Source organism: Echeneis naucrates, chromosome 17 (genome assembly GCF_900963305.1).
Source record: "Echeneis naucrates chromosome 17, fEcheNa1.1, whole genome shotgun sequence".
In the NCBI taxonomy this organism is placed as follows: Eukaryota; Metazoa; Chordata; class Actinopteri; order Carangiformes; family Echeneidae; genus Echeneis; species Echeneis naucrates.
Window position 1 is genome coordinate 11,689,630 of NC_042527.1, and position 26,134 is coordinate 11,715,763.

The 26,134-nt window shown below is 39.9% G+C and overlaps 1 protein-coding gene across 1 annotated transcript in view; it reads right to left on the reverse strand.

Annotated features, from left to right (window-relative positions):
• The window catches only part of tnr (tenascin R (restrictin, janusin)), a 59,003-nt gene that overhangs the window by 25,571 nt on the left and 7,298 nt on the right, over nucleotides 1-26,134 (reverse strand). The window contains exons 6-19 of the mRNA XM_029525119.1: nucleotides 25,048-25,167; nucleotides 24,781-24,924; nucleotides 23,294-23,409; nucleotides 20,466-20,616; nucleotides 17,428-17,606; nucleotides 16,975-17,065; nucleotides 16,419-16,519; nucleotides 15,663-15,765; nucleotides 14,745-14,834; nucleotides 13,208-13,341; nucleotides 12,903-13,032; nucleotides 7,146-7,265; nucleotides 6,647-6,790; nucleotides 1,481-1,600 (exon numbers count right to left, since the gene is read on the reverse strand). Coding sequence (XP_029380979.1) covers nucleotides 1,481-1,600; nucleotides 6,647-6,790; nucleotides 7,146-7,265; nucleotides 12,903-13,032; nucleotides 13,208-13,341; nucleotides 14,745-14,834; nucleotides 15,663-15,765; nucleotides 16,419-16,519; nucleotides 16,975-17,065; nucleotides 17,428-17,606; nucleotides 20,466-20,616; nucleotides 23,294-23,409; nucleotides 24,781-24,924; nucleotides 25,048-25,167 — 1,743 coding nt within the window. The remainder of the gene's footprint in view (nucleotides 1-1,480; nucleotides 1,601-6,646; nucleotides 6,791-7,145; nucleotides 7,266-12,902; nucleotides 13,033-13,207; nucleotides 13,342-14,744; nucleotides 14,835-15,662; nucleotides 15,766-16,418; nucleotides 16,520-16,974; nucleotides 17,066-17,427; nucleotides 17,607-20,465; nucleotides 20,617-23,293; nucleotides 23,410-24,780; nucleotides 24,925-25,047; nucleotides 25,168-26,134) is intronic.

A 26,134-nucleotide genomic window follows, 5' to 3' on the forward strand; every position in this document is an offset into this window, starting at 1 on the left:
TTTTTACTATTCGATATTTCACCATTATAGCTGTGCATGTGCTGAAGCTTTAAGCTTTATCTGTGGCTGGCAAACCCGATGTAACTTGGCAGTCATCGACTTTTGCATTTAAAAAGTATTCATACCCCTTAACTTTTTTTTCGCATTTTGTTATATTTCAGCCTCATTTTAAAATCATCCGATTCACTGCAAGGAGTTGTCCCGATGCTGCACTGTTGAGCTGTGTGCTTAGAGTCACTGCCCAGCTGGAAGGTGAGCCCTCTGACAACTCTGAGGTCCCGAGCAATCTGGACATGATCAAATATCTCTCAAGTTTGCTCACTTTACTTGGTTTCATCAAACCAGAGAACTTTCACTGAGGTGAAGCTTCTGTCTGCAGTGCTCAGTGGAGAACTGCTGAGATATCTGGCCATCTTCGCACAGCATCAGTCTACCACATTCTCAGGTGGCCAGTTTAAAAAAGAGTCATGGTTGCTCCAGATTCTTCCAAAAGTCCTCAGGGAACATTCAATGGAGCAGATTTTTTTTTGTGTGTCTTTCCTAGATTGTTTTTACTTCCTTCTCTTGGTTTTTTTATTCTGATCTGCATTGTGGCATGTGAGACCTTATACAGATTGTGCCTTTCCAAATCATGTCCAGGCGGCTGAGTTCACCACATGTGATACTTGAATGGGTGTCAAACTAAATTTCACATTATAGTTAAATGTCTGAGTGCTTCTTCTTCTTTTTAATAAAGTTTTTAATGATTTTGATTTTCTGAAATCACCATAGTTCTCGAAGCAAGTGATAAACTGGCTCTAATGTGCCAAGCAGTGTGGCTATCTTTTTCCTATCTGAATATGCCTGTCAGAAAGTAAAGTTGTGGCTCACATCAGAAGCATATGCTGTGTAATAACCGCCATGTTTGTGCCAAGGCTTTGTAGTTCTACCAAGCATCGTGAACCGTTCTGAAAGCAAGACTAATGGATGTATATTGCCTCAAAGGATGCATCCCACTGATTTTCCCTCTGAATGGGAAAACCTTGATGTCGCCTGCCACATCTCCCAATGATGCACCTGAATGGCCTGAAAACAAACTGTTCATTATACTCTGACTCTACAGGCTGATGTGGCCGCACGCTGCATGACTCCACTAAGTATTCCTCTCAGTAACAGCTTGGTAGATAAATATTTACTGATACACACATTTTAATGGTCAACTGCTTTATGAACTTTACACATAAAGAGACTTGAATAAATAAAATAAGATACATTTAAAAAACCAATAAGTAAAAAATGTCATTCGGGACCTGTAGCCAGAAGAACATTATGATGGGGATTTGAAAATGAAAAAATTATCAACAACATTTTTCCATTATTTGCAACTGTGCAGTCTTGTAAACCAATTCATCAAACAAGATGACTTGGTTTGATAAAAATGCTAAAAGAAGATAAAGAATCTAAGCTTGTCCTCAGTGGATGGTTAGTTTGTTTATTTTACCCTGGTTATGGGTGAGAGTCAACACGTAGTTGTCAACATTGGACAGCGGTGGATTCCACCTCAGCAGGGCTCCTTGTGGAGTGATATTGAGAGCCGTCAACTCCGCTGGCATATCCATCGCTAGGATTAGAAAACAACAAAAAAACATTAGCCCAGTGTTCTGATAAAGATTATATGCCTGCTAAAAAAATATTACAATAAAATGTGAAACACAATAAAACAAAATTTATGTTATGTTCTGTAAAAAAAAAAAGAAGGAAAGAAAGAAAAAACATATGCCAATATTAATTAATAGTATAGGCTGGAGAGGTTCACAGCATAGCCAGAGGCATTAGGCTCACGCTGCTGCTAGGCAATATGTCATACACAACCTATACGACAGTCGTATTTACCATCCAATTTAAGGAGAGGGTCAATTTGTCTATTGTGAATCGAATTATAATTGCTAAGAGACCACTTACACATAACCAAACACTGTTTAAATCACAGTCATTCAAACTGAATTTGTGGCATAATTATACTGACTCTATGCCATTTTTTTTTCTTAATTCTAATACTTCAAAGAGAAATGATTCTGTCACAGAAGCAGTAGTCTCATATATTCTCCTGAGTCTACCGTTTCCCCGCCCTCTTCCTAATTTTATTCTCAGACTGCTGGACATGACAAAATTGAGTTTGAATTTAATTATACCTTTAACCTCAACGTTTCAAACCCAATTTTTCCTCAGGTGTGTTACTTTGGCACGGCAGAGACAGTGTGGCAGGACAACATAGAACACAACATGTGCTCCAGAGCTTTATCCAGATGAGGTCATTCATATCGCCTTGCCCTCATCAGAATTAAAAAGGAATGGTGCTCATTAGCACACCGAAGTGAATCAGACTCTTTCTTCTCACTGCAATCGGTGAACAAACCTGATTAAAATAATTTCCTAATTTGCAAAAAGGCTTAAGTGAATGTAATGGACGCTTGCCAAGTCAATTAGATGGCAATGGAGAGGGAGCTGAGGTGGCCAAAAAAAAAAAAAACAAAACAAAACATAAACAGGTCATCCTCTTTCATCAGGGCCTGTGATAATCCAATCATCACTCTCCATTTCCTGATTGCATTGGTGAATCACAGGCTCAAGCCAACTACGTCACACAAACACTCAGATCTGTATCTGAAAGTCAAGCACATAAGAGCCCGTCTGGATTCAGGACGAACGGTGCGTAGAGAAAAGGAACTAAGGCTGTTATGTGACTACAGTGTGGAGCAACGGTGCAGTTACATGATGACGATCCGAATCTCTGCACAATTAGCCTCAAGTGTCAGCTGCCAAAAACATGCTACACGGACATTAATCCACAAATGTATGCACCCACGGGGACAAGATACTGAAATGATGATGGGAACTGAGCAGAATTACAGCACAGTGTAGCACTGACTACAGAACAAGTCAAACATCCAAAGGTTAACAAAAAAAAAACAACAACACTGTTTATGATGGTTCCATGTTATACTAAAGGTTCTAATGCCAAAGGGATTTTTATTGTGTGGCGAAGTGAGTCGAAAGCTTAGTGCACTCCCTGAGCCTCGGCTGACTTAGAGAGAGTCCAGTGGGCCGACTTTGTCCACTAGCTAACTATACACCAATTTGAGTGCAACAAATAATATTTCAATGACAAAATAATTAAGACTACACCTAAGAAAAGTAACTGTGTTTCATCTGCAAATACAATTAGGGTTGAAGACGATTTCTTATGAATCTTATTCATTATTCATCTGTATCAAGAAAACCAGACCAATTAGCTGTAGTTTACATTAGTGGTAATGGCTTCATTACTCTGATACTTAAAATAATTTATTCATAATAATATTTTAATATTATAATAATATTTTTTACTTTTATGAAGTTGTCTGCTTAGGGTTATAAGCACAAAACTGACTGACTAGTCAGTTTTGACAATTAAAGATGAAGACTTTACTCATTATCTGATGAGCCTTTTTTTTGCTTATAAAGTTATCCTTGTACAAAATCAGCAGTTCGACACATTAACAAGTTCACGGCTAACAGTTTATTTGATAGTGTCGCTAACTCATGAAATAATGTTGATGCAGAGAAAAGCTTTAGATTCTGCCCTTGGATTTATTGAAGACAACCGGTCGAGAATATGTTGTGTTCAGTTTGCATTTGACATTATAAAGTTGGCGTGATTTTAAAGGCTTGAATAATATGTTTGAGAAATTGAAGAAAAAATGTTTTAAGCTAACTATTGGTGCATGGTTGAGCTGGAAGCAACCCAGCTGTGTTGATTGGCCAGCGTGGCCTGTTTTGCGTTCTGTCTGTGGTCATTATGTGGACCACACTGCAGCAGACAGTACAGTTAGTAAGACACACTGGGCCATTTTACTCTCCAGTCTATCTCTGCATCCCCTCTCATTACTGCAGAAACTGCAATGTAAAAAAAAAAAAAGCAGGTTATCAGAGTGTAAGTCTGTCCTCCAAGTTAACCCGACAGCTACACTGAATGTGAATGTGGCAGAGTATTCAAACTCATGTGGTGCGGGCCGTGGCCCGGTAAAAATGTGTATCTGCTGCACCAGCAAGTTAAACTATTGGAAACTTTAATGCCAAGCTGAAATCCAGTAGATGCACTGTGCGGAGATAAATACGCTTGGCTGTCCATTTATTTGGCATCAGAAAGTATTGATGAGTTATTTGTTCTTTGGTATTCATTAAGGAAAGGGGCCTTAGGCAAATTCATAACAAGTAATCATTTGTGTATAACATTACCATATAAGTTTACTATTAAGTGTGCGATTTTCCCTGAGCATGCAGTGTGCAAGGACAAGGACTTAACATTATTATATTCTTTTTGATTAGATTTCTTGCTGACTTGTTCCCTCTCTGTGAATAACAAATATTTTCTGTTCTTTTTTTGTCGAATGCGAGTTAAAAATACGGACTGCCCCATAACCTGGCGTGGTATCTGTATTTGGTTCGAAGTTAAGGAATAGCACTTGAGTGGAAATGTGTTGAGGCAAGGACACACAAAACGGGGCTGGAAGATCGCTAACCCCAAAACTGCAGGCTGCTGCACACCAAAGATACATTCAGCATAACAAGCCTCACAGAGATGAGGACAAAGCTCTTCTTTTCTGGTTGTTTCTCTCTCTTAGACTCTCCACTAATCGCCTCTCTTCCTCTCAAATTCTATTTTACATCTTCGAGTTTGCCACTCCCGCTGCCTGACAACATGTCCTTGGCCATATGTTTCCTTTTATTTATACGTCACCTTGGATCATGCTTTTGTCCTTCTATCTTACTTGGGACTTTATTGGATATTCAAATAAAAGATCATTTATGAGATTAATGTTAAAAGGAATTGGACAAGCAAAAGGGACGTTGATAGTCTTCCTCCAACCTTCAGTATGTGGGAGATTGATACTTTACCAGGGGTCTTGACACCTATCTAATGAGCCCTGTCATTACCTCTTAAACAGGCCTTCACATGGTCCATTTAGTGTCAGCCCGCCCAAATTCATCTTAAATTAGCAGCACCTGCTGTGTTCGCAAAATTAAATATGGCTTGTTGATTTTTTTTTCCCCATCCCCCCAACAATACAGAACAGAACAAGTAAAATAAGCAGCAATTCAAGTCATTACGTACAGAGCGACGTGGGATTATTTTATTGTCTTGTTTGCCATTGTGCAATGAAATAAATGTTATTTACTATTCCTAACAAGCTTGACTTTGGAGTCGTGATCTTTTGAGGCCATTACAGCCCCAGTGGCTCTCTCCTTGTTGTAAGCAGATGGTGAGTGGTAGAAAAGGGAGCTGATAATAAAAAGCGAGATGAGACGGAGAGTGAAAGTGAGTTAAATAGTCTCTTTCAGCTTCTTTCCTTCTCTCTGGATTCTTCAGTCGGCTGGCTGCCGGTCTCATTGGCATGCAAACAGACCTTCTGCTCTCCCCCTCTCTGCCTTGTTCTGTGCTCTCCTCAGCTCCCTCGCACACAAACACACATCATTTTGCATACAGCACTAGGACAGAGTGTGTCAATCTTAGGTTAGTGGAATTCTTTTTACAGACAAAACAAAAAAGCGTCTCATATTTACATGCGTGCGTTTAAAATTGAGCTTCCTGTTTTTCCTATTTTAAGATTTAGTCGCTATGGTAAGTGTCTGAAAGCAACTCAATTTTCACTTCATGATGGATTGGTAAGAAAGAGGGGGATAAAGATACTGGTAAGGGAGATTTAAGAAAAAACAGATGGAGCAGAGAGGTGGAGGGCAGAGAAATAGAGAAAAGGAACAAGTACCATGGAATTGTGAGGCGTTTACCAATTACTGGGTCACAGAATGGACAGTTTCATATATCGCTACAGCAGAGATTGCTCCTCTTGTAATGTCATCTGTGCACTTAACTTTGACTTGGTATCAGTGAGTGTGCGTCTGTGCTCGTGTATGCTGCTCATTTTAGTGCAAATCTCTTGACGCAAAGCTGTTGTGTGTTGCCAAGGGAAAAACAATCGGTGCGCAGGAAGAGCAATCCTCCGTTCATTTTGCATGTCTAACACTTTCCCTGTGCACCTCCCACTTGCAGGCAAAACATTTATCAAAGAGTTGCAGCCTAAGGAGCGGGGAACGTGTTTTAATCCAATGCAGCTCATTGTTTTATGAGAGCAGATCATTACAGGGAATATAACAATTGATGCCTTTGCTTTTCAATGGACTTGTTTACAGCAAGGATTTAAGCTAGATGTAGGAAGGTGGCTCAACAGCCTGCTACATACAGGACACCGTTTTTTTCAAAACAAAAAGTTATGTTTAAGGCTGAAACAATTATTCAAATCATGTCAGTTCAAGTGAACAATATATTCAATGTTGTATTTTGATTATTAACCTAAACATTGCAGATACTATATCAAACATTCTCTCATTTTAGGTCCTGAGATGTGATGCTAAGTTTTTTTTTTTGTTTGTTTGTTTGTTTGTTTGTTTTTGTCATATAAAATTTTGTATTTTTAGGTTTTAGACTGTTGGTTGCACAAAACAAGCTGCCAGAAAATTACACTTATTCCAAAATTTGTTCGTGTTGCAGTAAACAATAAAGTCATTCACTGAAAAAAAAAAAAGATATTACACAAGATCCTAATAATGATTCTTTCTGAACTCTCACCTGTGAAGAAGGAAGTGCTGACCACTTTACTCTCCTGACTCCCCCTGACAGCATTGAGACTGATCTCATATTCTGTAGCAGGAAACAGACTGGACAATGTGTAATTGGTCACATCGCTGTCAATCACCACACTGTCCACTCGCCCTGCAAAAGACAGCAGAGAGACAGAGAGAGAGAGATACAAAAATCAGAACATCACAATTTTTCCTGTGCAGATTTACTGCAGCTTGGCTGTCATGTGAACGGTTTGCGACACAGAGTAAATGTTTAATCAATGGTGAATTTTAATTAAATATTCAATTAAATTCCACTGCTAAAATGTTATAATTAACTAGGCATAGCCGGGTGCGTCACGGGGTGCTCTGCTACAAAACAGCTTACACCCACTAGAGCAAATGCCATGTTCATTAACTGTAGCAAGGAAATGTTGAATGCCGCCTATGCTAATTTATTAGAAAAATGCTCTGAGGACAAATATTACAGTATGTAAACTATTTACCTCTGGCTGACTGGTAGGACAACTTGTAGTACTCAAATGGTGCCAGCGGTTTGATCCAGGAGATAGTCACTGCGTCCTCGGTCACATCTGACACTGTCATTTCTTTGGGTGGGTCAATGCCTAGAAGGGGATGATGGGCAAAGGAGTGATAACATGGTCAAAATGATCGTTGCTCTAATAGGAAATATGGGAGACTAAGAGAAAAGGAGTGGCTTAAAGGGCAACCTCATCTATCAATAAAGCCAGTCTGGGCAGTACTGTAATGTGCAGCAGGAACACATGTGCTTTATTATTGTTTTATTATTGTTTAACGACTTCAGAAATTTACATAAAGATCTAAAAAGAGCCAATGCCCTTGAAAGTTGCGAGTGTTTCATTAATCTCATCATTTGGGTCAGTTTTAATCTCCTCACTACATTAACATAAACAGACCTGTCCTTGGGCTGTGGAAGCACATGTGCATGCATTTTAATGCAAAAATGCAAAAAATAAAAAAATTAAAAAAAAACAATAATACATCAAGCGATAAAAACAATGTGGCCAACATCAGCATAGAAACTGAGCCCGCGAGTCTCCTGAGATGATAAAGCTCCTGTAGTAAAGGTTATTGGTTCGACGAAAGCAACGTGAGCAAACATGCAAAGATTTAAAGGAGGAGGCCAAGGGGACAAACTCGTAAACCAACATTTTGAACAAGATATTAATAAATAATGGCTGTTATTCATAAGCACGGGGCCTGTTATTTAAATCTTGGCCTTATCCTCATTTAAATTCCCCTAGAATGCAATACACTAGAATTACTTTAATCTGTGATTATTCACTCATGCATGTTACTAATTGTATTTGCTTTGGCAAAGGTGACACCCAAAGAGCAGTGGTTGAATAATAACATTTCCTCATGAAGGTTACTGAATACTTCCATCAGATGTATCTAGTCCTGTTAACTGAATCCCCTTGGAAGATCACAATTCAATTTGCTCTGTGTAAGTTAATACATGAATGAACCATCTGGCTGAATCACATGAAGACTCTCCTTCACGCTGACCACAGCTAGCGGCTCACTGCCATATGAAGACGACTCCAGCTGCGGTTAAGATGTGTAAGAGAAGTAGCGTGTTTGCAGTGTTGCAGATGCAGCAAATGTAACCCTTAAAACAAGTAATTGTGCAATGAAAGCCAGGCTGGTCTCACATGAGAGCCCAAGTGGGACACTGAAATTACCACAATGTAAAGAGAGGTAAAACTGTATATCTGTCCCAAAATCCCAGTGCAATTTCATCCTTGAAATCTGCTTATCATCATGTGTGGGTGAATGTACAGAGAGAGAGAGTGAGGGAGAGAGGTAGGAAAGAAAGTGCTTCAAGGTGCCATGGTTATATACGAACCTGGAACCAAACTCAGATGACAGCAAGTGTCTGACGCAACGTTAAAATGTTCATTGTTAAATGCTGACTTCAAACTTTGTCCTTGACCCTCTCTCAGTATCCCTTTTAATGACTTCTCTTTTGTCCCTCATTCAAAAAGAAATAAAGACAAATTCTCCTTTGTCTTCTGCCTATTGTCTATTTTCCAGGAAAGTTAAAATACCGTCCCTCATCTTATTCACCCTCCGCCCAGAGGAGAACAGCACACCCGCAATCAAAAGAAATGTTACTGAGGCTCCTTTAACACAATAAGCTGTCTAATGAAAAACTGAACAGTAATACTTGAAAATATATAGAGAGAAGGGGAAGGGTTTGAATGCTCTTTGTGCTTCAGTTTGAATTAACACATTTTCATTAAAAGAAATATGGAGAAATGACAGATATACTGTAAGAGGAGATAAAAGAAGGGGGAAGAGAAGAAAAAACATTCATTTCAGCTGAGGACATGGAAACACAACTCAGTACAAAGCGCAGGCACACTTTTGCACTTACACTAGTTATTAGTCGTGCCTGTCCTCTCCCTCTGCCCCCTTCTTTCTCTATACCATTTATCAGCAGTTTCTCAAATATTTCCAGACATTTAAATTGTCAATTTCATCTACACTTGATTGCCATTGAGACTGCCTATTGATTTAAGCTTCATATAGAGTATGGCCGAACTCAGCCATCTGGTACCACAGAAGACCCGAACGAGCTAAGACTTATGGTGCTGTGTGTCAAAGACTGGCAAAGAAAAAATAAAGAAATAAAAGCCTTCAAGGCAGACTTCTAATTACAAAACTCATTCTGCTGTGGCTCGGTGCAAGTGTAATGCTCAGGCAGCATTTGTATGAATACATAGTTAATTTCAATTCCCTTGGTATTTCCATTTCTTATACAGATTTGTAGCTTTTCTCTTTCTCACTTCGCACACGCTAACTCACCCCCCCCCCCCCCCAAAAAAAAAAGAAAAGAATTCCTTCATGCCAATTTCTTCATGATTCAAAAATGTAAATTTGACAGTTCAGCACCAGTTGTCACATTTAACCCCGCCAGTACAATGCACACAGAAATGTGTAAAGTATTTGTTAATAAATTGTTAAAGCTGATTAACAAAAACTACATTATGATTGAAACTAACTGCGGAAGTTAGTTTTGTGTTGCAAATGAAATATCCTAAGGTTCTGGAGTTATCGTCAGACAAAACAAGCAGTTTAAAGATATAGCACTTCAGAGTCCGCAGGTAACCTTTTTTGCTGTTCCTTTACTCCTTTACTCATGTTAAGTTCACATGCAAATAAAAAGCTCCATGAATGGAAAAAAACTGTTAGGAGGAGTAAGGACATGTATTTTGCAGTTATGTTCCTATACCTGGAATCAAACAGCTCACCTGTCGTGAGTGATGCTGTAATAGGCTCAGAGGTAACATCCCCCTGAATTGTGATTAGACTGATGGCGTACTGAGTCGATGGCAGCAGCCCCTGGACCAGTGACCTCGTCTTGGAGCCATCCAGCGTCACCTTAGAGGTGTCGGTCCCATCGGCAGAGCTGTAGCTCAGGATGAAGAGGTCGGCTGGCGGTGCCGGGGCACTCCACGCCACTGACACTGAGTCCGAGGTCACCTCTGACAAGTAGAGGTGGGTTACAGGTCTGATTCCTGGAGGAACGGAGGTTTCCAAAGGTCACTGGAGAGTGTGTGGTTGTTGTTGTTTTGTTTTTTTTTAATGAACAGGTACAAAGCCGGAGAGACAAAATGGCTGCCATCACGGTCAAGCAGCTCAGTGATGGATGGAAATGGTCCGGGACGATGTAACAGATTATTAATAACGCAACTGAGAAAACTAGCCTTGGGCGTGATGTTGATGGGACAGGTGAGAGACAGAAAGGACCACAATCATGTTGAAGTAATGATTTAATTGGCCTTGAAAGAAGAGAAACAAATGAGATTGTCTTCCATCGAGATGAATGAGATGAAGATGTAATGGGACAGTTCACAAGAAGAAAATGGAGACATGATGATGATAGCAGATGCTGTTGTCAAAAAAGATGACCTGGACAGGAGATGAGGTAATGAATATGAACCAGCGCAGCAGCTGACACAGAAGCAAATAGTGGAGGATTATAAATTAATTAGCCATGTGCTAATGTATAAATAACAGGTAAGATGCTGAAACACTGACTGCGCCTTTGCTTATTTATCAAGGATTTTTTTCTTTGCAATCCATCATCTGAACCAGTGCACTGTGCAGTCAGCAGAAATCTGCACTGCATAAACACCATGCTAGTGGCCTTTATGTGTATCCTTGTGCGTTAGGCTACTAAAAGATGTGGTACAAACAATGCAAGGACACCCTCATTGAAAATTTGTACCACAGCACTAAGAAGAGTGAAGAAATTCCACATGTCAGCTTTATGGAAGTAGAATCTTTAGATTTGGTGATGATGAATTCAATGAAGTTGTTCTTTTGCAGAATTGTTTACGACGACACGGGGAGGTAATGCAGGTAATATGTGGTGAGTCACATGACTTCTGCAGGTTTTGCGGTTATGTCAGTTCCAGGTTTCATGTTCCCGAGGGTCTTGATAATTCCTTCAAAAACATTTATAGATTAAGTTCAGTCCATCATTATAATCGATACTTGAGGAAAGGTTGAATAGAGTTTTCACAGCTTTTGAGAATCCTTCTTTGCTCATTATATTACCAATTTAAGAAAACTATTTAGGTGAATTTCCTCACACTTTCATTGAATGATTATGACATTATAACAGATATCTGTTGTCAACCCTGCAGCGCTTTGGGTTCACTTTCAGTAAAAGTCTAAGATTAAATCACTCCATCATATTAATGGATGTGATATAGCAAAAAAAAAAATCTCGTTGTTAATAAAAACAAAAATAAATAAATAAATTGAGTGCATTTCCACTTATGGAGAGGTTTTTCTCACTCTCGTGGATGTTCGCATTACATATCATACATATCTTAGAGAGCCTGGAAAAGAATAATAATGAATGAATAAATGAATAAAAAATGACTCTTTAAGAAATGCATGTAAATGAATACATGTGGTACGTTAAAAGTCCACTGTTGTTCTCTGAGTAATGGGGAGCGAAAGTAGAACTGAAATCATAAAAAAATGTATAAATAATAAGTGGTAAGCAGAGATCTGCTTAAAGCGACTGGTAGAGGACATATACAAACTATCACTGACTGAAGGTCAGGGCAGTGGCGCCACAAAGGCAGTCTAGGATTTGTAATTTGAGCTCAAACTCTGGATTATTCCACAGGTTTTGTTTTTTTTTGTTTTTTTTTTTCCTTATGGTGAGTTCACCTGGGTGCAGGAGGACAGATGTTGCCAATATGGCCAAGTGAACAGTAGATGAGAAGATGACAGGTAATTAATTATTTTTCCTCTGATTCTCTTGATCTGTCGTTTTATCATTCTGTCAACTCCCCTCTCCAGATGGCTGAACTGATGCCACTGAAGGAAAACACAGACAGCAAAAGATGATAAATGCCATGATGATCTCTGTGATGAAGACGATGAAGGTTATGACAGCGACAACTGCCGCGACGGTACAAAGTGAAGAGGAAAAGCGCTGATGACAATGATGATGGTGATGAGCAGGTTGAGGAAAAGAAATGACAACCCTGACGGCAGGTATGCCAAACATACTGACACCATCCTTTACGGGGCCAAAAAATCTAATCCAGCTCCCCATAAAAATAACAAAAACCAACGGAGCCGAGCAGAATGACAGGCAATCTGGCAAATCTTTGGCTGGATAGACACAAGTCTTGAGGAGAGAGAACTAAGTGGTGACAGAAATGTTCAGAGACGACAGATAAAATGGATCAGTAAAATCAGCCGGAAATGAGTGCGACTGGAAAACCGAGATGGCGTGTTGTTGAGAACCGCAAAACAGAGGTGAAAAGGTAATTCATGGACTTGACTAACTTAACTCAGCTGATAGCTGCCTCAAGGTCTTCTTTGCTCTTTTTTTTTTTTTTCCCTCAGTGGGACTTGCCTTACCTAGTGCCATTTGATTTATTATATTCACCATTCAACTTCATTATACACCACTGTTTTAACTGTTCTCCGGCTGTGTTCTTGCTGTAATAAGTTGCTCTTTCGTGTCTTTATCCCAAACAGACGAAACACCAAAGGAAGGAATTTGGCTTTAGCTTCGTTTGATCATTGAGCGGAGCAAAGCGAGAAAACTGCGCTGCAAGCTTCGGAAAGTTTATATTAGCTGCGGCTGAAGGGAAACAAAAGGGGAGCATGGTCGGTTTGAGCCGCTTTTCTTCAAAAGCTTTTGTTTTTGTTTCCGGTGACAAAATAGCTACTGCCTGTACCTGTGAAGGCGTCTATGGTAGCTGCACTGCTCTGCTGTCTTCCTCGCCTTGCTGCGACAGTGATAGTGTACTCCGTCCCTGGCTCAAGGTCTGTTAGCGTGGTGGTAGCGACATCTTTAGGAACGGTCAGCTGGAACGAGAAGAAGCCATCAAACGTACATTTCTTAGAATTTCTCTACACCTGAATGCCTTATATTGGAAGGTCACCACATCTTTAAGAACGACAAGAGATATTTGATGTGTAGTGCATAGCATCGAGGAAACCGCACGCTGCGTGTCATATGCTCATCTTTGCGCCGCTTTACCTCGGTAGAGACGCCAGAGGAGGACGTGTAGGTGACCTTGTAGTGGTCAATGGGACCCTGGACCACACCCCACACCAGAGTGATGGTGTTGTCTGTGGAGGCCGTCACTGTCAAATCCATCGGCACGTCCAGACCTAACAGGCAAGAAGCAAGTATGAGACACACCGCAGCATTAAGGCAGGCTATTTTATAGCCATATCGCATCTTTGGGGTTCCACCGCAACAAGCCAAGAAGCTGATCAGACATTTTAGGATCTCCTCTGTTATGCCAAATCTTATCTCTCACTTAAGAAACTTTGAAGAAAGAAGTTATGGTATAATATTCTTCACCTGATCACAATATACCTGTGTCAAAATAATAACTCTTTTGGGAAAAGCTTGAATTTGATTTTTTTTTTTTAATTATTATTATTATTTACCCTTGAAAAAAAGGTAGAAGAAGCAAATGTTTTAAATACACCGTCATGATACTGCGCAGCAAGGATATGTACCTTAACTCCCCCTTGACCAGAACACACAGGCATAAATCTTAAAAGGTGCCAAAAGTCTGAAACCTCTCACATCTGCTTCAAATTTTCTCATTTAACTTAAGTTGATTACCTGATTCAATTATGTGCTTCATAACCTGGCGTCAAAAGAAAAATCATTCGTTTTCAAATTTTAAAAGGAAGTTCATAAAAGGCTATTAATGTAATGATTCTACAGCTTGTGTTTTAATGCAGCTTTCAATTTTAAATATTTGTATTTGTGTTTGTACTTGGTTTAACTCTTGTAGCATTCAATCAGAAATTTCAATCTTCTTGCATCTTCTTGTCCAATTGAGTTTTGAAGTTCTTAGAAAGAACTTTATGCAAAGCTGCAGAAATTATGCTTTCAGCAACTCACACAGTTTGAAAATGTTGTACATTTTCAGGGTACATTTTTGTAGTTTACAGAGTGCAGAAATAGCAGGGTAAAAAGGGAACTGAGGCATGATTTAGCAATGTGCAAAATGCCTTCACGCCATCAAAATAACTGCAACTGGAGGAACGATGTGATCTCCAATTGACGTGACGGGAAAGATTAGCGAAGCACTCCTTTTCACTAACATTTCAAACAGGTGAATTGGGGTCCTTTTTTCTTCCAGCCAAACAGTTCAAAACACGATAAAAATTCAAATGGTCAATCAAGGGCAGAGGAAACAAGAGGGCCATTAGTTAAATGGTATGCATTATTACAGCTTTAAAGTACTGTAATGGGAACTTTGACCCAAGCTGGCAACATAAAACAGCCACACACCTCTATAATAGCACAAGTCTTGCCAAAATCTGATTTGCTTAATTTCACTAAAATGGCTTTTAATAGTAGGAACAAGAGCGATGACCCACAGCAACCGTGAAATACTTGGATAAAATATAAGTGGGCCAACAAAACTGCTGTTGTGCATAGATATTCAACACAACCCTGCGCTTTGTGCTGTGCTTCACTTTGTACACTTCTGCTGTGGGTGGATCAACTTTTTTATTTTATTTTTTTTTTAATGGCATAGAAAACTCACTGGTCCTGGCGTTCATTGTTGCTGGCGTGCTCTGGTTGCTGCCTTTCATGGCGGAGATGCCAATGCCATACTCTGTGCCTGGCAGCAGGTCTGAGGGGCCGAGACAAAGAGAGAACTGGTAACTAACTTGACACACAATATAGAGATGAGAAACATCGCACACGCTGGGGCTGTTACACACTCTGCTCATGGAATGTGCATGTCAATTAGATGGAGTTTTCCATAACAGTCCAATTAGCTCTACATCAGAGATGAGGTCTTGGCAAATTTATGTGTACATCACTGGAAAATAAAATTCTTGCTTTCTTTTTTTCTTTCTTTTTTTTTTTTTTTGGTCACACTGCATAATTGATCAGTTTGATATCAATCTTTCACATTCACAAAGAGCTTCGTGAACTACAGAAAGAGAGATGAAGAGATGAGAAATTAGCCAGCGTGACAGAGATTATTTGAAGGGAGAGTCGGGGGCAGAGACAAAGTCAGAGTGAAAGGAGGAGGAATGAGAACGCTGATTGCAATGGCCAACTCGAAAGACAGAAGGACCTTTTGCTTCTATTCTTATGCTTGCCATGCCCTTTCCAGCACTGTGGCCTTTCTAGAAAAAAAAAAAAAAAAAACTTTCCAGCTGACCCCCTCCTTTCTGACAGCCTTTCAATATCCCCGCAGGATAACAAGCGTTTCAGCTGATATAATCAGTAGCCTGTCAGCCAAGTGTTAGCCCTGCAGATAATCCTGCCATGTAAAACACACACAGGCACTTCCCAGCTTCTCCGGTACACATTACATGCGTTGTGATGATAAAGACGGCATCGGGAAAAACACTGCATTGAGCTCTGCAGATGCTGAATAATTCAAAGGAAATTGACAACAAAGCAAGTGAAATGGAAAATGAGCAATCTATCACTCCTCCTCACTTACCTGTGAGAGTGGTCTTCGTGGTGGCTCCCTCATTTCGTGGTACAATGACTTTATCATACTGATCTCCTGCTAAAGTGCTGTACACCACCTCGTAGCCCTCCACCTACATTTAAACATAGAGATTTTAACAGCTGCAACAAGTTGACAGTAAGATTTAGGAGAAAAAAAAAATACAGCTTCATCTTTTTTACCACTCATTCTGATGTTTGACAGAATAAATCCATTGGCCAAGTATGATATTTGTCTTTCTGTCAACACTTTGCAGAATCATGGGGATGAATAAATTTGCAGTGCTAACAGGCATGAAGACAGGCTTGCATCATGATGCTTGGTGTGTAGTTAGTGAGCCCTGTAAATATCACTTTGACTTCAGAAGGAAACAATATTATTCATTAAATCTCAAGAGCAAAACATTCAGTGATGACTTGCACCGTGAGGTCCATTGTCCCAGTGTTATGATTGGCATTTGCCAAACGGACAACTGCCGACCCACCTGTTTGTGATGACAGAGTGCTCAAGAGAACAAAACAGAGTTTAGAAAACAGGAAACTCCCAGAATTCAGACTATCTGTCTAGTCATCTGTGAAACTGCATAACATTTTCATCTGTTAAACTGAATAATTTTTGAGGGCGGCCGTTTGAACACATTACACAAGTAATGAAAGGTAACTTCAGTTATTCAGTGAATATAATGTAGTAGTAGTATTTCAAGAACAAATGAAAGTGAAATGATGAAGTTAGCTCATGTCTAATTACCTCAGCCTCGCTGTTATCCCATTCAAGCTCCAGAGTGGTGGACGATTTGGTCACGAGCCGCAGGTTCTTGGGGGCATCAATCTCTGAGAAGAACGATAAAGCTGACAATGTTGGGGACACTGAGACCAATTCTAAGGAGTTGTGAACAAGCAAACATCAGCAGTTTTAGCTTTAGCTTCACACAGGTATGACTAGTGTCACTTAGGCATAATACACAACCGAATGGTTTCCCTTTTTGCACAATCTTGAAGACGCTATTTTGGCTTCATAGGCACATATTTTACTCTAGATGTAGTTGAGGTGATGCCATTTTGATGTAGTTGTTTGCACTCAAAACAAATCAGGATGATGTTTTTAGAAATAATGTGCTTTCCACTACGCATAAACTTTATGGCAGCTAAAAAAAATTACCTGAACAGATGTTCACTACCATATCCAGTATAGATAAACAGTGTGGTAAGCATCGGGCCATATGTCATCAACTGTTCTATTCCTGGAGGTAGGCACACCATCACACACACTGCAATCACCACATCTGCTTGCTGTCAGACCTCACCAGTAGTAAATTCAGTAGAGATGGATCCGCTCTCGTTTCCTTTCCTCACCCCTCTCACAGACACCTCGTAACGCGAGCCGGGGCGAAGAACCTGGGGCACCGACGAGGGGAGGGACAGTTTCTTTAATCTCTTCACATGGATTTTTCAGTTTGTTCACCCCCCCCCCCCTTCTTTTTTTGTTTGTTTTATCTCCAGACACAGAAGGCAGGCTGATCAGATAATTTCACAAGTATGAGAAGTGTAGCCGCACCCATACGCACGCAAACACATACAGGGATGATCATACTTGTGAATAAAATGTCATAAACCCACAGCAAACTCTCCATCCAAAGATAAATGGTTTAAGTTGTGAAGACTGTTTTGCCCCTGATAGCTGGTGAATCATCACATAAGGTGGATGTACGATCAGATCTGTGACCTCCTGACAAGATGAATCTCTCACACACACTCACCTGCAGGGAATACTGGCTAAGTGTAGGCTGGAGGCGGAAGGTGGTCCGAGGCCCTTCGCCTCCCACTAGACCATATCGTAACACTATCTGATCAATCTTTGCTTTTGGTGGCGTCCACTCCACAAATGCCACCGTATCTGACACGTCCCGTACGATCAGCTGAGTGGGGCCATCAATCACTGTGAAGGACGGAAGCACGATTACTGAATGTCATGTTGTTGTCCTATTGTTATGAACAGAGTTACTGGGGAGGGAGTGATATCTTTTTTTTAACCTTGCCATCTATTTCTGCCCTACTTTTTCACTAGGGCTGGGGATTGTTTGACATTTTTAGAATAAACTTATCGCAGACATTTTTTTCTAGACAACAAAATGTGAAAAAATAGCAAACAATGCTTATGGTAATCTTATGAACCCTAAGGTTATGCCATCGCATTTATTTCTGTCTTGTGCGACAGAAAATCCTCCAAAGCCCAGAAATACTTGCTATCACATGAGCCAGTGTTTTGTTCTCTTTGGTGTGTGACCCTTAAAACACACAGTGGCAATTTATAAGCCCCATCACAGGTCAAGAGGACATGAATTGACCTTTGATCGTCTGAAATAGTTTCGGTTGAACGCGCTGTGTGACTTGGTTGGAAATAACCAACATGAGATTTAAAAAAAATAAAAATAAAAAATGGCAGGAGCAAACCTCCCCTTGGCCCCCCCTTGTCTTTGCAAGGTTTGGCCTAAAATTATTTAAATATATACAATTCAAAATAATAGATAATAATGATGTTTCATCTGTAATGTGGGGAATTTGTCTACAGAATCAAATTGTTATTTTAACAAAAGAAAACTACACTTATCACATGTTAAGTTTTATTTAACTTCAAATTGCTGTAAAAGAACTTGTCCTTAATAAAACAGTCAAATTATGATTTAAATGAAACCAAATCAAAGGAGAAATTGATTTTGGTGTGAACACATTTGAGTTGGTATTTGAAGCGGAAAACCTAAAATGAAGGGTTAGAACTTCCTGCTGATTGTTCTGCTGCTGCAGCCAAACATGTAAAACCTATCAGACCTGACACGTGCTGATGTAGGAGGCTTTATCTGTGCAAGGCGTAAACCGTAAGCCACGATTAAAGTCTCTCGAAGCCAATGGCTGGAAAACAATACTCATTAAGTGTGAAGAACTGAAAACACGTTCGGCGTGATGAGAGAAGCCCCCTTCAGAACATTTGACACAACAGGGATTCACTAAACACTTCCCTCCAAACAATCTCACTGTTATAGCACCGGTACCAAAGTGAAGACATTTCAGTCAAAGCAATGGGGTGGTAGGGAATGTGATAATTACTCCTCTATTTCATTAACCTGTTAATTATGCCATTCCAGAAAAGCTACGGTTGGACATCTGTTGCTGCAGCAGGTGTCAGGCAGATGTAGAAAAATGCAGATGCTTTTGATTCCCAACAGCAACACTTTTTCTGACGATCCCGCTACAGTGGGGGGCAAAGATCTAACTTAAACGGCGTTTACTAACAGTTTACGACAGCCAGTTTGAATAATCCCCCAAACAAGTTCGAAAAAGGCGACTATGGTGAGGAAACAACTAAAATAGCACCTGAGATGAATTCAAAATGAAAATTTTTATGTGAAAACAAGCCACATTGCACTGGGGTTGGATATCTATTCAGAGCTCAATGGAAACGTGCAAGGACAGCGTATTTCACACACTCTGCCATGCAGGGCTGTTGGTTTCCATAAAGTCTTTCTCTAAGCATTTGAGTTCTAAAGAAGTTCCAGACTCAGACTTGACATATTGCAGGTCCACCTTGATTCTTGATGTATTAGAAATTGGCCCCTTGGGTCCCGTCCTAGAAAACATCCTGAGGAAGACAGTTGCTGAGCACCGGTTCCCACATCAGTTGTCCTCCTCCCTCTGGTTTTCCCTCCAACTCCTTCATCACGCCCTACCTACGTCTCCGAGGTAGGATAAATCTTTACTCTAAATAATTGAGCAACTTCAGATTTGTCTTTTCCTCTTTCTTTATCCAATAAGGTGTCCAGCAGTGGGCCATTGTGAAAAATTAATGAGCCAGTGAGATGAATTATTAATCGATACTTAATTACAACCCACAAAAAGAACAAAGACTTGACAGGAATTGATGGTGTTTTGACTGCAGACATCAGAGTTTGAATTGTTATGGACGAGGTTTGAATTGGATCTATTACAGCTGTCTGAGTTGTGTCAGCTGAGTGAGGGGAGGGGTGGAAAGGCGCGGGGGAGCAATAGCAATACTTCAGTAAAGTTTACATCAGGGACATAAATGTTGGCAGACCAAGAAATATGTCAAGGTGACACTCCCTGCTTATGCAAAGGAATTGAAGCAGGAGTGTGCCTCGTGCATGCATTACAAAATAAAAGCGAGAGGAAATTTTAAATCATCAGTTGACAGAATATTAATTGTTACTTCTCAAATGTGAGAATGAAATGAGTTTCTCTCTGATACTCACACAACTATTTCAAATTTGACAAAACTGGGTTTGGAACTGTTGTTTGAACAATTCAGGCCACTTGACATCAACAAACCCTGATTAGTATGTGGCATCGTATTACTTCAACTGAACCGGACGAAGTAGAGAATAGTTCACTCATGGAAAACTGAAAAATAAACCTTTTGACTACTGTCACGCTCTATAATGACTGATTCTATGATGCACTCGACTGGCTGTCTAATGTGCAGACTTTCAGTTTAAAGTTTGAGAATTTGAAGCAAAACAAGATGGCTGCTTGCAATATTTCAAGCAGTGAATTAAATAGCTGTTTACGCTATTTAGATGTATCAATGAGAAAACCTTCAACCTGCTTCTTGATTCTTAAATGTTGAAGATGCCAATACAGCAATAAATAAGACATTTCTGTCTCTGCCAACAAGCTTGCATTGTACCCATTCAGTCACCACCCAGGTGTTTTTTATACTCCTTTATACTATTTGTCTTTGCTCCCTCAAAGTCAGAATTAGCCTTTTTCCCTCATTCATACGTACGTGTTGTCACAGTGGCAGTGACCGGCTGACTGCGACCCTGGTCCCGCAGCGCCACCAAGTTAACAGTGTACTCTTCCCCCGGTCTCAGTCCTGTCTGCACAAAGGAAGTGATGGTGCTGGGTAGTTGTGCAGTCATTCCGCCATCATTGTCCTTGGGAAAAAAAAAAAATACAAGCAGAAGTGATGTGATGAAAAGAGACAGGAACTCTGTTGCTCATTCTTTGAATATTTGAGTAAATGCCAATGAATCACAAACCTCTTTTCTCAGTGGGGAATAAAAAAACAGCAGATAAAAGACTATCATCACCAGTAAGGCGTAAACAATGACTCATGCAGCAATTTCTGTGCAGTATATTTCCCGTAAACTGAGACCTTTTCTTTTAGCTTTTCATAAACTTCTTAATGGTTAAACCGTCTCAAACCGTGTTACTTGGCAAAAATAAATATATGTGTCATGGTGATATTCCTTTTCTGCAAAGGCAGCACTCTGTACATTTCACCCATCCATATGGAGTCCCTGCTATTCCCAGCTGTTCCCAGAGAGCCAGTGTTGCACATGCACTTCCTGCTGACGGACAGATGTTACGACTACTGCTGCTCCCAGATCCCCATAAGCCTGCGCAATGAAGGTTCATATCACCACAGAATATATAACAGCTTGCTACTTTCCTAAATCAAAACCGTAATTAGAGATGTAATCCGTTTAATCACCTCAATTAAATTACCAGGTAGGTGAGCGGTACATAACAATCTCAATAATAATACACTTAAATGCACGCATTGCTGAATTATACTGAATGAATAACCTTAACAGTGCATGCCCTTCCTCTCTCCTGTGTCAGTTTGCCTGCAATTAGTCGTCATTCTCTCCGCTGACAAGTTCACTCCGATAAAGAATGGCATGATTTTATTGATTTGATGCCTTAGGCATCAAGAATCTAAAATGGTTTGATTGAGCATTAATGCTTTGAGGCTGCTTAGAGAAGTAATTTAGTGTCTCAGAGATAAAGGCTCTAATAGTCCTTATTTTTATTCCTTATAATTATTCAGAGTTATAAAAAACTTGGAATGCATTGTGTATGTATATGTGTTGGTATACTGTATATATTTGCAAATAAAGCATGTAATGTTACATTTGAAATGTATTTCAACACATTGTCCAGATGTGTTAAAACAGTATACTACTACTGTTCAAAATTATGAACATAATAAATTCTGATAAAAATTAGCCACACCACACACAAAAAACACGAGTGAAGTGCCAAATAGCATTATTGGTGAAAAAAAAAAAAATGTTACGAAATGTCAAATTTTGGTTGACAAGATTTTCTTCAATCCAATACCTTCTCTTGCCATTGTTCTTAAACATTTGAATTTGTGTTTTCAATATCATGGGTCTCTTGTTAAGTCCAAAGTAATACTGCACATTTGCACAGTCTCATCATGTGTCCTGACCCGTGAGCTTGAATGAATCACCATGCGGACTGGCTTGAGGAAAACTGTCCCTGTGTGCTTCTGTGTGTGTGTCGTGAAATAGTCACAGAAGTTCTTTCTTTTTTGGACTTAATATGATAAAACCAATAATAATGTAACAGAAATAATTATACTAGTCGTAGTAATGAATGACCTAATTTATTACGAGAAGCCCTAAACTTGACATATTAGATTCCAAGGCAGGTCAGTGCTACAAAAACACCGGCAGTGTGATATTTTATTGGAATGTCAGATCTTTATTGGAGCTGTTTCTAACTCTCTCTCGCTCGCTGTCTTTCTTTTTTACAGAGTAGGGCGGTCTGTTTTGGTTCACGTATGCTCAAGCTTTCATGCTTGCTTCCATTACGAGATTGTCAAAATTCACAATCCCCATTGCTGGATTAGATCCACGGGGGGGGGGGGGCGGCGTGACTGCCAACTAATATGATTTCCCCTGTGGCTAAAGTGAGCGAGGGAAAGCGAGGGCAGATAGAAGGATGGATGTGTACAGAAAGGAAGAGAAGGAGGTGAAGGAGCAAGAAATTCAAGAGAGGGTACCTTTGGGGCTACAGAAGAAAGGGATGGAGATCTCAGATAAGAAGAGGAGAATGTAAATGGACTATTGGATAGAAAGACAGAAAAAAGGAAGCAAATAAAAGGAGGCAAATAAAATTAGGAGGCCCACTGCTTTTCCATTCAAAAACTCCATCGTTACAAGGGCTTGAAATAAACACGAAAAAGAATCGTAACATCAGATTTAATGCTTGTAGCGTGGTCAGAGCAAAGGATATCTTCCCCTGAGAACACCTTAAAGGAGTAAACCAATTACTGTGAGAGAGCACGAGATTAGACTGCAGAGTATACAGCGGGAACTAGAAAGAGAAAGCTTTTGCTGTCTGGCTCGCGACCTGGCCCTGTTACGGCTTTTCAAAGGGTTACTCTGAAAAAGGGTTTAATGGCTCATCCATCTAATAGCCAATAAGCTTAAGACAATCCGCTTGTCTAATTTGGTATGGGCCCCCAAGAAAAACCTAAATCCATCCAGTTATTTTTCTTCCTCATTCTGCACAGAAATTTAGAGTCATTTAGAGATTAGCATTACAGAGATTTTAAAATAATTATTTTCAATCAGGAATATTAGGTTTGCTCAAGAAGCAAAACGGAAAAACTCAATTTGGAACGGCAAGCAAATCAGTCATTTGCTGATGATTCATTAAAAGCATTTTTAAATAATTACTGTTTTCCTCCTCTGTTTGGTTTATACCCGTGCCAACACCTTTCCATACACAATATGTATCTGCGGCCTTACATCGGGAGTGACAGCGAACACACACACTCACACAGTTTTACTCTACCTTAGGGATGAAGCTGATCTCCCATCCATCGAAGGAATAGTAGAACGGTTGCCACTGGACCTCCACTGACGTTTCTGTGATGGATTTGAAAACTAAACCATCTGGATTGGAGAGATCTGCAGAGGTAGCCAGAGACGTATTATTGTTTTTCAGTGACCCACACAGCCCATAAATCACCATCACCATCTAATGCTGACAGTGCCCAATGTCAAAACTTTATCTCTTACATTTCTGTGACTGCGTCCGTCTTCATCAACTTTCTTTCTCTGAGTAATGCTCCACTAAGTCATTTTTAGCACAAGATTATTTTGAATTTTTACCGTTCACGAACACCTGGCTCCTAACACTCACCAAAGACTTGTTTCAGCTAATGCATGCACTGATTTAAACAGCGCTAATCATGTTTAAATATCCATTTCCCAAAGTCAGACCTCTTCAATTAATTCACACTTTGCCATCGAAGACTTAATTCTGGTGTCATAAAACTGCTATTTTTGCCTAATATTGGAAAAAGAAAAGAAAATCTGAATCTCTCACTGATGTAAATGCAATTTCTTATCTATTTTCAAGTTGATTTACAACACAATAAAGTCTACGCAAAGTGACGGGATTGGAACTAATTTATGAAGCTCCTGTATATAAAACCTGCAATATTGATTCCTTGGTTAATAGCTATTGCTCATATTTTGATTGAACAAAACACTATATTGGCTTTTTCATGGGCAGCTGGGTCTTTACAAGTCTTCCCAGATAATACTACATTTCATAATTAAGTTTGGCAAAGACAAGCCCACAAATCATATCCTCACTGACAAATGGTTGCATGAAACTTAAATATTCAAAATCGTTTTCTGGTATCAGTGAGATTAAATTCACTTATCTGTGAAATGGAGGATGATTTTACCAGCAAATGCCGCACTAACTGTACAAAGCAGTATATCTTGCAGGTCTATATGAGCTGACACAATTTTCTGTTGCTTTTAAAAATAGGCCATTACTTTGGAGCCTGGGTGAGCTCACACATTCGTAAGCAATGAGTAACGGAAGCAACGAGAGAATGTTTCTCTTGTCAGGTCTGATGAACTGGCATGAACACTGACTGGGAGCTAGATGCTCGAAAAGTGTTTACTTTTAAGTGTGAGCGTGAGAGCACACGTGTGAGTGACACCAAGCAGGTGTTCCAGGTAGGAATCACAACCAGTTGGCACAGAAAAGTAGGTGGCATTTTTCACTCTATTCACACTGGAAAACGTCTTTGAGGATTTCACCATAAAAAAAAAAAGAAAAAAAATGAAAAAGGAAACGAGAGAGAGGGTGTGTGTGCATCCACACGAATAACTGTGTACATGTATTAATGCACAAGTGAGACGTAAACTGAGGAACTAAATGAATATTTAATGAATATTTTTCATGGGCTTTACGTGGCTGCAGTAGAATATATTTCTGCTCAGTTTTTTGTCAAAACTGCACGCAGGACTAGCACTTACAGGTCCAGACAGTTATGCTCTCGGGGACGCTGATACTGTTGTTAATGACGGCGAACACGTTGATGTTGTACTCCATGCCAGCTTCCAGGCCCGAGATAGTGCAGCTGGTGGTGTTACCTGGAATCCTTATCTCCAATTGCACACCTGACAGAGGGACAGATAAAAAGATACGTGGATTCATGGATGCACTTAAAAAAAAAAAAAAAAAGCGGGGTAACTGTCAATCAACTGAAGGATAAATTAAACCTTCCTGGCTTTCAACCATACCTCCGGGGCTGCTTGGCGTATAGGTCACCAAGAAATCTGTCAACACAACCGAGCCCTCCCACTTCAGGTCAATAGTTCGATCAGTCACCCCTCGCACCATCAAGTTCATGACAGGCGCCACTGTTGAAGCAATAAATAAAAAAAATAAATAAATAAAAAAACACCAACATCAACAAAAAAGGTGCCTTATGGATTGCAGTTCATTATCGCCTAAACTGTGAAAATGTCATTGTTTTAACCATTATCAGAAAGTTTTTCACACCTATAATTTTCAGTGCTTCGGAGCACAATTTACAAACTGTCATAACCACAGTGTTTTGGTGTGCTAAATAAGACGTGAAGGAACCTTTCCTACCAGCTGATCCAGTACAGAGCTACACAGGGAGGATGTGCCAATAAAAAGTCCCGAAATACCAAGCAAAAAAGAAATCATCAATGATACATTGCCCACTTGAAGCTGAATTTTAGATTGGACATATGAACTTAAGATTACATTCTGACAAACAGGAAATATATCAAAAAAATACTATCAAAGCTAAAACCTAGAAAAATGACAACAAAGGTGAAGGTTTAGCCATATAGCAGTGAATCCTGTGCCTGTTCACTTTTAGATAACACACATTTTCAGTAATGTGAGCAATATATATATTAAAAACAACAACAATACCCAGACACAGCTTACTGAGTACGACTCAGACTCGGGAAGAGAAGACTGCATCGTGAATGTGCATTCCAGCCAGTACAAGCAGCCATTGCTTGTGGCGACAAAGGGCTAAGTGTTAACATGAGAGGGAGAAGCACTGTCACTCATTTTGGTTGAAGTGGAGATCGTCAAGCCATAAACCTGAGAGATGGCGTTGAATATAAATGTGGAGGCATAAACAGGAGTATTTACAGCTCCCTCTGCCAGAAACAATGAGCAGGAGGAAGGAAGGGTGTGTGTGTGTGGGGGGCGTGGGGGGTGTCAGGTGAAGGGCATGAAGGAGCAGACACAAGGTACAGAGAGTTTGACTTAAAGAAATGATCAAATGGAAGCGCAGAGGAGTATAGGAGCAGTGAGTGTGTGATGCACACCCTCTCACCCAAT